Source organism: Nansenia antarctica, assembly GCF_963989245.1.
Source record: "Nansenia antarctica genome assembly, chromosome: 1".
In the NCBI taxonomy this organism is placed as follows: domain Eukaryota; kingdom Metazoa; phylum Chordata; class Actinopteri; order Argentiniformes; family Microstomatidae; genus Nansenia; species Nansenia antarctica.
The window spans coordinates 27,650,048-27,662,547 of NC_137674.1; the positions used below are offsets into that span (position 1 = coordinate 27,650,048).

Consider the following 12,500-nt stretch of genomic DNA (forward strand, 5'->3'; position numbering starts at 1 on the left):
CACACACACAACACTGTAACACTGTGTCAACACACACACACACACCCAACACTGTAACACTCTGTCAACACACACACACACACACACACACACACACAACACTGTAACACTCTGTCAACACACATACACACATAACACTGTAAGGTCATGTTCTCACATAAAAGTCCGAAATGTAGAATTGCCCGTTGTTCCGCTCTTATCCAGATCAACACGCATGCGCTGTTGTTTTCCTATGGACTGCGTCAGGCAGCGTTCTCACCAAAAGCGAAGCGAAGCAAAGTGATGGATGCGTCGTTTCTAACCGAAGCGAAACCACCCTTTTCAAGCGGAGCATCCGACGGGTATTTGCTCCGGGAGTTACTTCGAATGCGCGTTCTCACAGCTCCAAACTTTATCCTAAACTCTGTTTCAAGTGAAGCAAATGTTCTAGTGAGAACACCCCCTAACACTCTGGCCCAATCCCGATTCACCACTCTGGCTCCGTTTTCAACCCTAATCTCCCTTTTGCGCGTTCACGTGTAGCCGTAGTGGCGTCCCAATTCATTACTCATTTAGGGTTAGGGTTAGGGTTAGGGTTTTCCATGGCTCCAAACGGAGAAAATCTTGACCCTCGTTCGATTCGGAGCCATGAGACTCCCTTCCGGCATGCATTGCGAAACATCTACAGAAATGTTCTTTTCGCTCTCGTAATACGGAAGCGAGCCTGAAATGTCATTTACTTTTTCTGGAATTACTTGTAATTAAAGACTTGAAAAAATATGATAACCATCGTATTATCTTAGTTTAATGTCATTTCAATGCATCATAGACCTTTTCTTTACAACAAGCATAACAACAAAAGATCGCTATTATGCCGCTAATTGTGCCTATGCAGGAGAGCCCCATTGAAGCGTCAAGCACAGCCATCCCATAATATAATATATTATATAATAATATAAGGAGCGCGATTCACATCGAGATGTGCATTCCTGTTTAGAAATAAAAGATTACCTTTGGCGTTTGACAGCGGATGATGATAGACATATTTAATGTGAAGTTATCTATCTAACGTTAGGCTGATGTGTGCATGATAGACGCGCATGACCTATGTCCATGTTTTATTTACAGCTATGGCACGAATTAAACCAAAACAACCCGCAATCCTATCTGAGCAGTTGTTATTATGTAATATTGTTGATGGGTTATATAATTTAATGTTATTTCAATGCATTATAGACCTTTTCTTTACAACAAGCATAACAACAAAATCGCTGTTATGCCGAGGTGCTTAACATAGAAAGTTCCACAGTCCAGCGCGCTTGGGACAGCGGAGCGCGTTTGTCACAGGCTGACAGTCACCGTGTTCCCCCCCCCTTGGTGGTATATGACACTATAGTTGTTATTATACCAAAACAACCGGCAATCTATTCCGAGCAGTTGTTATTATGTACTATTATATATGTAGTTAACTAATGCAGTGGACAGCGGCTGTTTCTCCAGCGTTCCTGTCACATCGGATTTCGTAACGTCATAAAATTACAAGTCATGCATTTTTCCATGTTTCCCTTTGATGGCATATGACGCCGTAAATGTAACTAAAGTTCAGCCTCGAAGTTGTTGCACTGTTGTCCTAAATCAAGCAGGGTTGGGCCGTGTTAGTACCTGGATGGGAGACCGCCTGCTGTAAGCTTTTCGTTCCTCCACGTTACCGAGGAGAGGCGCGTGCCGCGGCCGAGGAGAGTGTACTCTTTCCGGATAGACATTTATGCATGCTCTCGGGGTTCGAAACATAACTTCCCGGGGTGCCAGCGGGTTGGTTGATGGCTCAAAATGACCGTTTCCCGATGGTGGAGTTAGCAAAGCAGTATTGTGTTTTTACCACCTTCATAGCCGGTGTTATTCACGGACAAACACGGTGCCCGGAGGCACCCTTTGCGGGTTAATAACTGTGATTTACCGTGGGTTAGGATAACAATTCAAACGTGTCCGGATAGGGGAGAGGACAGGGAATCTGAAACCATTTGAATGGTGTCGATACGACACAAATACCGGGTAGAACTTCTCTCCCCCATGATAATGAAGCATTATTCTTTTTTATTTGATGACTTGTTTGATCGGTTCAAGTTCATTCAAGTTGTGAATGAATCGCGAGCGTCAATGCTTTTCTACGATACTACGTGTAATGTCACTTGGACATAGAATAATAAGACACTTGAGTCTGGGTTCAACAAAGGTATAACCAGTATACTTCGGTTCTCTCGACACCTGTCAGTCACCTAGTGGTATATCATGAACTCGCTCTAAGGCGCATGCGCTGTCCTGACTATGAATTAACCCATTCATTACACTACAGATGACGTATTAGGGTTGTCCCATGAAGGGTTGTCCCATTTCCCACTACGGCTCTGGCTCCAAAACGAGTGACTCCAAAACGAGTGACTCCAAAACGAGCCGAAGTGGTAAAAAAGAGAATCGGGATTGGGCCTGTGTCAACACACACACAGGGAAGCAAACTACAGACTCGTCAACCGAATGTGCCACACCTGTGCCTCCTCCTTGGGAGTCACAGATAAGCAGGAGAGGAGACAACACACGAGGAGAGGGGTGAGCAGAACCAGATGCGTAGTGAGGGTGAGGGTTTCCGGCACAGCAATTCCATAGTAAAAGATATTGGGCCAGTTTCACAGACAAGGCTTAAGCCTAATCCTGGACTAAAAAGCATCTTCAATGGAGATTTTACATTGAAAGTGTGATTTAGTCCAGGACTAGGCTTAAGCCTTGTCTGTGAAACCGGCCCATTAACTTGTGTTTGTCTGTTGCCAGGCCGGTCTGGGCCTAGCCCTTGGAGAGAAGAGGGAAAGAGCCCCCACAGCCCATAGAGTGGAAGCCCCCTCTGATCCGTACCCACGGAACCGCCCCTGGTCATGGACCCACCCCACACGCCTCCAAGGCCCAGAGGCCTTTCGTGACTTACCTATGGACCCTTAAAGGGCCAGGCAGAGACCTGAGTTGGATTTTTTGGTGTAGTGACCCCCACAAAGTACCGGGTGTATTAGCAACATAACCGTTAGCAGCTGACCAGCATTCCCTAATCAACCAGTGCCCAGGGAAGCAAACTACAGATTCGTCAACCGAATGTGCCACACCTGAGACAGCACACGAGGATTGGCAGTGAGATCTCAAGTGTATCTGGTCTTTATTCACTGAATAAAATCCCCCTCTGATCCCCCTCTGATCCGTAAACAACACTGTCTGTAACACTCTGTCAACATACACACACACACACACACACACATAACACTGTAACACTCTGTCAACACACACACACACACATAACACTGTAACACTCTGTCAACACACACACACACACATAACACTGTAACACTCTGTCAACACACACACACACACACACACACATAACACTGTAACACTCTGTCAACACACACACACACACACAACACTGTAACACTCTTTCAACACACACACACATAACACTGTAACACTCTGTCAACACACACACACACACATAACACTGTAACACTCTGTCAACACACACACACACACACACACACACAACACTGTAACACTCTGTCAACACACACACACACACACACACACATAACACTGTAACACTCTGTCAACACACACACACACACACACACACACACACACACACACACACACACACATAACACTGTAACACTCTGTCAACACACACACACACACACACACACACACATAACACTGTAACACTCTGTCAACACACACACACACACACACACACAACACTGTAACACTCTGTCAACACACACACACACACACACACAACACTGTAACACTCTGTCAACACACACACACACACACACACACACAACACTGTAACACTGTGCACACACTGATAGGATGCGTTTTTCATAAACTCTAGACACGTAAACTCTAGACACTATGAACAAACTCATCAGTAATTATAATCAAGCTGTAATATCTAAGTGTTGACAAAATCATCCAACCTCTCTGTCTCATGTTATGCCATGTACCTCAGCATGTAACTTGACTGGGGGCTAGTGTAGAGACTGGGTCAAGAGGTCAGTATATTTAGGACTGACCAGACTCGGGTATCTGGGTTGTCATGACGACCAGCTCCTTTTGGGGATGGGGGCTTCTAGTCAACAACTCGACTTCTAGACTCAATGGAGCCCTGTCTTGTAGAATGATTTGTATCTTTGCTTGTTCATCAACTATTTCATCTATAAGAGTCACTGTTAACTTGTATCTTAATTGTCTACCATGAGCAATCTCTAATTAATTACTTTGGGATCAACCAATCTTGGCCACCGGCCATCATCAGGGAACCATCTAATAACACACACACACACACACACACACACACACACACACACACACACACACACAACACTGTAACACTCTGTCAACACACACACACACACACACACACACACACACACACACACACATAACACTGTAACAATCTGTCAACACACACACACACACACACACACACACACATAACACTGTAACACTCTGTCAACACACACACACACACACACACACACACACACACACACACACACACATAACACTGTAACACTCTGTCAACACACACAGAACACTGGGAGGCTGGTCGAGGTAGAGATGGGAGGCCGGGGCTCATTGTGATGATGGAATGGAATGAGGAATGGTATCAAACCCAGGGGCCTCATTCCATTCCATGCATGACAATGAGCCTGATTTCTACCTCCGCCAACCTCCCCTGTTTGGGATCCAATCAGATCCCGTGGTTTCCTGAGGGGGTGTGTCTTCCTACCTGCTTCGCTGTCAGGAGATCCCTTATGGAACTTCTTGTGTTTCTGAATGGCAGTGATCAGACAGTTGATCCACCTGGAAACACAACAACAACTACATCAACAACAACAACATCAACAACAACAAGGGCAGGTTAGGACAGAACTATTCACTGTCTCGACTCTCTACTGATGGTGGAGCAATCTGCTTGTGTAGTACTGCCAACACACCAGCAGGGGGCGATGTTGACCTGTCTATTACCTCCTCCAGCAACCAGACGGACATACAGACATCACTTCACCTGCCGGTGGTCTGTGTGTCAGAGATAAGGCCTCTGATTTAACTGTGTGTGTGTGTGTGTGTGTGTGTGTGTGTGTGTGTGTGTGTGTGTGTGTGTGTGTGTGTGTGTGTGTGTGTGTGTGTGTGTGTGTGTGTGTGTGTGCAATGTCCTTGGAGAATGACACTGGACAGAGATTAATTTTACAAACAGACATGATGAAGGGATGATTGGGGGTTGTGTTAGACTCTAATCACCCCAATCATCCCTTCAGCGGTCGGGAACCTATGGCTCGCGAGCCATATATGGCTCTTCCGGTGACGGCATATGGCTCCCAGACAATTGGGTTGAAAATTAAAAAAAAAAAAAAAAGTTGAAAAAAAAAAGTTCAGTTTGGAACTGATTTTAAAATACTTGTGATATTGCGTAATAATACTGTGTCATTTTAAAGTAAACAGAAATTAGTTTTGAAGTTAAATTTCACGGGACTCTTCACGGGACCCATGACCCGTGGGCCGTGACCCGTGGGTCGGGTCGGGAACCAATGTCTCGCGAGAGTGTCAGAGGTCGTTGTAAAGGTGAATAAATAAAAAACAATTTGATCAGATAGTGAACTAGCTTATACGCTTCAACCCTTGTAACGAGAAAGATGGCAAAAAGAAAAAAAGACGATGATTACCGTGCATTCCAGGCTGCGTGGACAGAGGAATTTGCATTTGTGGAGATCGCAGGATCTGCGATATGTCTAATATGCAATGATAAAATTGCATCGATGAAACGGTCAAATATAAAGCGGCACTTCGATACGCATCATGCTTCATTTGCATCGAAATATCCAGCGGGGGACAGCAGGAAAAAGGCATGCGAGGAGCTACAACGGAGAGTGCAGACGAGTCAACAGCAACTGCGTGGGTGGACCAAGCAAGGTGACGGGAATTCCGCTAGCTTTGCGGGTGCTTTGGCAATAGTCAGGAATGGAAAACCATTCACAGATGGCGAGTATGCCAAAACATTCATGCTTGATGTGGCCAATGAACTGTTTGATGACTTCCCAAATAAAGACAAGATAATCAAACGAATAAAAGACATGCCTCTGTCAGCAAGAACTGTTCACGATCGTAGCATCATGATGGCAAATCAAGTTGAGGAAACACAAATTAAGGACATAAACGCCGGGACATACTTTTCTCTTGCGTTAGATGAGTCAACAGATGTTAGCCATCTATCTCAGTTCAGTATATTTGCCAGGTATGCTGCAGGTGACACACTGCGTGAGGAAAGCTTGGCTGTTTTGCCAATGAAAGGGACAACCAGAGGAGAGGATTTATTCACGTCTTTCATGGAGTTTGCTAAAGAAAAAAAAACTGCAGATGGATAAACTTATTTCTGTCTGTACTGATGGTGCACCCTGTATGTTGGGGAAGAACAAAGGATTTGTAGCGCTTCTCCGTGAACATGAAAAGAGAGCCATCCTAAGTTTTCATTGCATCCTGCACCAGGAGGCGCTTTGCTCTCAGACGTGTGGCCAGGAGCTAGGTGAGGTGATGTCGCTGGTCATTCGAGTGGTCAACTTCATTGTTGCCCGAGCTTTAAATGATCGCCAGTTTAAAGCTCTGTTAGAAGAAGTTGGGAATCATTATCCCAGTCTGCTTTTACACAGCAACGTGCGTTGGTTGTCAAGGGGAAAGGTGCTCAGCCGTTTTGCAGCTTGCCTGAGTGAAATCCGGACTTTTCTTCAAATGAAAGGCGTCAAGCATCCTGAGCTAGACAACACTGACTGGCTCCTGCAGTTTCACTATCTCGTGGACATAACAGGCCATCTGAACCAGCTCAATGTGAAAATGCAAGGTATTGGAAATACAATCTCATCCCTTCAACAAGCAGTGTTTGCATTTGAAAGCAAGCTGGAAGTCTTTCTCAGGGACATTGAAACAGGTCGTCTTCTGCACTTTGTAACACTGCAACAATTTAGAGATGCATGCTTAGCAAGTGACTCCACTCAACATCTGGATCTCCAGCAGCTAGCTGGCTTTACGTCCAATCTCCTGCAGTCATTCAAAGCACGTTTTGGAGAATTTCGTGCGCGCACTGGTCTTTTCAAGTTCATCACTCATCCACATGAGTGTGCACTGGACAAAATCGACCTGACATGCATCCCTGGGGTCTCTATGGGAGACTTTGAGCTGGAAGTTGCTGACCTGAAGGCATCAGACATGTGGATGAGTAAGTTCAAGACACTTAATGGAGAGTTGGAAAGTCTTGCGCGACAGCGAGCAGAGCTGGCGAGGGAACACAAGTGGACAGAAATGAAAAACTTCAACCTGAAGACCAGCTGATTCTGAAAACTTGGAACGAGCTTCCTGTGACATACCACACAATGCAGCGTGTTAGTATTGCCGTATTGACCATGTTTGGCTCTACATATGTATGTGAGCAGTCATTCTCGCATATGAGGAACATTAAGACCAACCTACGCTCACGTTTAACTGATGGAAGCCTCAACGCCTGCATGAAGCTCAACCTCACCACGTATGAACCAGACTACAAGGACATCAGCAAAACCATGCAGCACCAGAAATCGCATTAAAAGTAAGACATATTTAATTTATTATATGTTAAAAATACTATATGGCTCTCAATGAAATACATTTAGAAATATTTGGCTTTTATGGCTCTCACAGTCAAAAAGGTTCCCGACCCCTGTGTTAGAGGGATGAATTGGATTATACCTGTCTGCGATCTGTCTGTGATTTGTCTGTGATTTGTCTGTGATTTGTCTGTGATTAGTCTGTGATCTGTATTTGTATGTCGCTCTGGATAAAGGCGTCTGCTAAATGCCAAAAATTTAAATGTAAATATAGATGTATTGGTCTGTGACGTGTCTGTGGTGTAACCTTGTCTAACCAGACAGGGGGGCGGGGGGCTCCTGTGGAGGCTTAGCTGTAGTTGAGGTACTGTGTGTGTGTGTGTGCGTGAGGTGTGTGTGTGTGTGTGTGTGTGTGTGTGAGGACCTTGAGTGTGCTCTGCAGTGTGCAGAGTGTGTAAGGTGTGTGTGTGTGCGTGTGTGTGTGTGTGTGTGTGTGTGTGTGTGTGTGTGTAGCTACATCGCTACAACATAAACACATATCAGAGAAATAATAATAACAGGAAGGATCAGATCTCTGTGACGTCATTCCTCAAGGCCGTTGGTGTTTTCCTGGCGGGCTGTTTTCAATGAATCATGGTGTGTATGCGAACGCATGTGAGCACAGACACACACACACACACACACAGTATGCGCACACACACACACACACACACACACACACACACACATACACACACACAGTATGCGCACACATACACACACACACACACACACACAGTATGCGCACACATACACACACACACATAGTATGCGCACACATACACACACACACACACACACACACACACACACAGTATGCGCACACACACACACACACACACACACACACACACACACACACACCGTATGCGCACACACACACACACACACACACACAGTATGCGCACACACACACACACACACACACACACACACACACACACACACACACACACACAGTATGCGCACACACACACACACACACACAGTGAAGTGTTAGTGAGTATAATCAGTCACACTCACTTGCTCATGTCACTGACGTTCTCTGCGGCAAAGAAGAAGGTCTGGAACCGCTGGTGGCGCATCTGGAAGACGCTGGGCAGAGACACACACACAAGCAGACAACTGTGACCATCCACTCAGTCCCAACAGACACACACACTCTCAGATAGTTAAACACCATGGTCCTGTCCTGGCCCGCTGTACGCCTCCCGTCCGACTAACAGGAGATAGGAGCATGACAAATAAGCCCTGGTGTGATTTTGAAAATGTAAGGATACTGGGTGGTAGAACGCACATATCTAGGAAAAGTCATGAAAGGAGGGTCCTGAAATATGATCGAGTACAAAGATATAAACATTTGATTTACTCACAGGGGTCAAATGACAATGACAATGACAAATGACAAATGACCGTGACCCCTGTGAGTAAAAAAAAAATCTGTTGTAGTGTAAAGCTTGTTTATCTGAATATTACTCCATGACACCATCGGCTACCTTCACAGGGTTCCTTCATGATGCTGCTCGTTCTGAATACATCAAATACAGTATTTATCCAAACAAGCGGAAGTGTGGTCGTTAACAAGCGGTGTACGGTCGTTAACAAGCGCCTGTGTGGTCGTTAACAAGCGGCTGTGTGGTCGTTAACAAGCGTCTGTGTGGTCGTTAACAAGCGGTTGTGTGGTCGTTAACAAGCGCCTGTGTGGTCGTTAACAAGCGGTTGTGTGGTCGTTAACAAGCGCCTGTGTGGTCGTTAACAAGCGCCTGTGTGGTCGTTAACAAGCGCCTGTGTGGTCGTTAACAAGCGCCTGTGTGCTCGTTAACAAGCTCCTGTGTGCTCGTTAACAAGCTGCTGTGCGGTCGTTAACAAGCTGCTGTGCGGTCGTTAACAAGCGGTTGTGTGGTCGTTAACAAGCGCCTGTGTGCTCGTTAACAAGCGCCTGTGTGGTCGTTAACAAGCGCCTGTGTGCTCGTTAACAAGCGCCTGTGTGCTCGTTAACAAGCGCCTGTGCGGTCGTTAATTAACAAGCGGTGTACTGTCGTTAACAAGCTGCTGTGAGGTCGTTAATTAACAAGCGGCTGTGCGGTCGTTAACAAGCGCCTGTGTGGTCGTTAACAAGCTCCTGTGTGGTCGTTAACAAGCGTCTGTATGCTCGTTAACAAGCGGCTGTGTGGTCGTTAATTAACAAGCGGTTGTGTGGTCGTTAACAAGAGGCTGTGCGGTCGTTAACAAGCGTCTGTGTGGTCGTTAACAAGCGCCTGTGCGGTCGTTAATTAACAAGCGGTGTACGGTCGTTAACAAGCGGTTGTGTGGTCGTTAACAAGGCGCTGTGCAGTCGTTAACAAGCGGCTGTATGTATGTACGGGTTCATTAAAGCAGGAATAACATGAGTGCATTAAAGCAGGAATATTTGATGTTCCCAGAAGACAATTACTGTACATCGGGCCTGACAGCTTAGCTGACAACACAGAGTTCTGGGTTCCGGAGTCAGAGACAGGAACGTCTTATTGTCCTACATTACACACTACATCACACACTCCTTCTGAAGGGAAACTTACAACACAAGAGATAGAGAGATAAACCAAATCAAACAGAGAGAGAGAGAGAGAGAGAAAGACCCGAATGTCTTGTGTCATTAAACAAACACACACCCACCCACACACACACAGACAGAATGTGATACTCACTATTTTCGTTTGTGTTCCCCAGCACTTTCGATGTTGTAGCTGGTGATTTGAACCAGTCCCTCCGCCTTCTCCTCCTGTAACCACAACACAACCACAACACAACCATAACACAACCATAACACAACCACTGTTACCCTCCGCCTTCTCCTCCTGTAACCACAGCACAACCATAACACAACCACAACACAACCACAACACAACCACTGTTACCCTCCGCTTTCTCCTCCTGTAACCACAACACAACCATAACACAACCATAAGACAACCACAACACAACCACAACACAACCATAACACAACCATAACACAACCACAACACAACCATAACACAACCATAACACAACCATAACACAACCATAACACAACCACAACACAACCACAACACAACCATAACACAACCATAACACAACCACAACACAACCATAACACAACCATAACACAACCATAACACAACCACTGTTACCCTCCGCCTTCTCCTCCTGTGACCATAACACAACCATAACACAACCATGACACAACCACAACACAACCATAACACAACCACAACACAACCATAACACAACCACAACACAACCATAACACAACCATAACACAACCATAACACAACCATAACACAACCACAACACAACCATAACACAACCATAACACAACCACAACACAACCACAACACAACCATAACACAACCATAACGTGCAGAGTGTGTAAGGTGTGTGTGTGTGCGTGTGTGTGTGTGTGTGTGTGTGTGTGTAGCTACATCGCTACACATCTCAGAGAAATAATAATAACAGGAAGGATCAGATCTCTGTGACGTCATTCCTCAAGGCCGTTGGTGTTTTCCTGGCGGGCTGTTTTCAATGAATCATCAACACAACCATAACACAACCATAACACAACCATAACACAGCCATAACACAGCCACTGTGACCCACCTGCTGGGTGGTGTACCAGTACAGGGAGGGGCCTTTGAGGACGAACCAGAAGCGCTGCCACTTCTGCGTGAGGAAGACGCTGGTCTCCTTCCTCTTCTTCCACAGCCAGCCATCACAGTCGGGGCGGCCCAGCTCCCTGCACGACACACGACGCCGGCTCATTGCTGTGGTCATACCTGGGGGGAGGGGGGGGTGGGGGGGGGGGGGAGAGAGAGGGAGGGAGGGAGACAGAGAGAGAGACAGAGTGTAAGAGAGAGAGAGTGAGAGTGAGAGGGAGAGAGATATAGAGAGAGAGTGAGAGTGAGAGAGATAGAGAGAGAAAGAGAGAGGCCAGGTGGTTGAGAGGCCTGCCTACCTTTAGTAGAAGACTTCTTGGGTTCTTTATTCTCCTGAAAGGAAGAAAAACAATCAGCTTATTCCACCGTCTCAAGACAAATACGATCCCTTATGAAACCAGCTGGTTCCCTGCAGCTGTCTGCAACAACAACTAAGTCATTATCAGTCAGGTTCACCTCAATACAACCCCTGTCTCTCTCTCTCTCCATCCCTCCCTCCCTCCCTCCTCTCTCTCTCCCCTACCCCCACCCTCCCCCCCCCCTCTCTCTCTCTCTCTCCCCCTGTCCCTCCCTCCCTCGTCTCTCCCTCTCTCGTCTCTCTCCCACTCTCCCTCCCTCCCTCCCTCGTCTCTCTCCCTCTCTCTCCCTCTCTCCCTTGTCTCTCTCCCTCTCCCTCTCCCTCTCTCGTCTCTCTCCCACTCTCCCTCCCTCCCTCCCTCCCTCGTCTCTCTCCCTCTCCCTCCCTCTCACTCTCTCACCCTCGGTCCTCCCATCTCAGGACAGGAGCTGATGCTAGCTCGGTCCAGGTCCAGACCCCGGGGGGAGGGGCTTCTGGAGCGGTCTCTCCTCAGCCCGGGGCACAGACGCCCCGCCCCCTCCGAACCCTCTGGCTCTCCTACGACGGGGGGGGGGAGGGAGGTAAATGGTAAATGGTAAATGGACTGCACTTATATAGCGCCTTTTTTGCTGCTCCAAAGCTGCTCCAAAGCGCTTTACAACGGCCTCTCATTCACCCATTCACACACACATTCACACACCAATGGCGGCAAGCTGCCATGCAAGGCAGGCCCGCTCACTGGGAGCAATTTTGGGGTTCAGTGTCTTGCCCAAGGACACTTCGACATTTGGCCAGCCGGGGCTCGAA

The 12,500-nt window shown here is 46.8% G+C and overlaps 1 protein-coding gene across 1 annotated transcript in view; it reads right to left on the minus strand.

Moving 5' to 3' along the window:
- The window catches only part of cnksr1 (connector enhancer of kinase suppressor of Ras 1), a 38,800-nt gene that overhangs the window by 3,796 nt on the left and 22,504 nt on the right, over positions 1-12,500 (minus strand). Inside the window, exons 12-17 of the mRNA XM_080546308.1 lie at positions 12,115-12,251; positions 11,656-11,689; positions 11,301-11,476; positions 10,373-10,446; positions 8,709-8,780; positions 4,805-4,878 (exon numbers count right to left, since the gene is read on the minus strand). Coding sequence (XP_080402434.1) covers positions 4,805-4,878; positions 8,709-8,780; positions 10,373-10,446; positions 11,301-11,476; positions 11,656-11,689; positions 12,115-12,251 — 567 coding nt within the window. The remainder of the gene's footprint in view (positions 1-4,804; positions 4,879-8,708; positions 8,781-10,372; positions 10,447-11,300; positions 11,477-11,655; positions 11,690-12,114; positions 12,252-12,500) is intronic.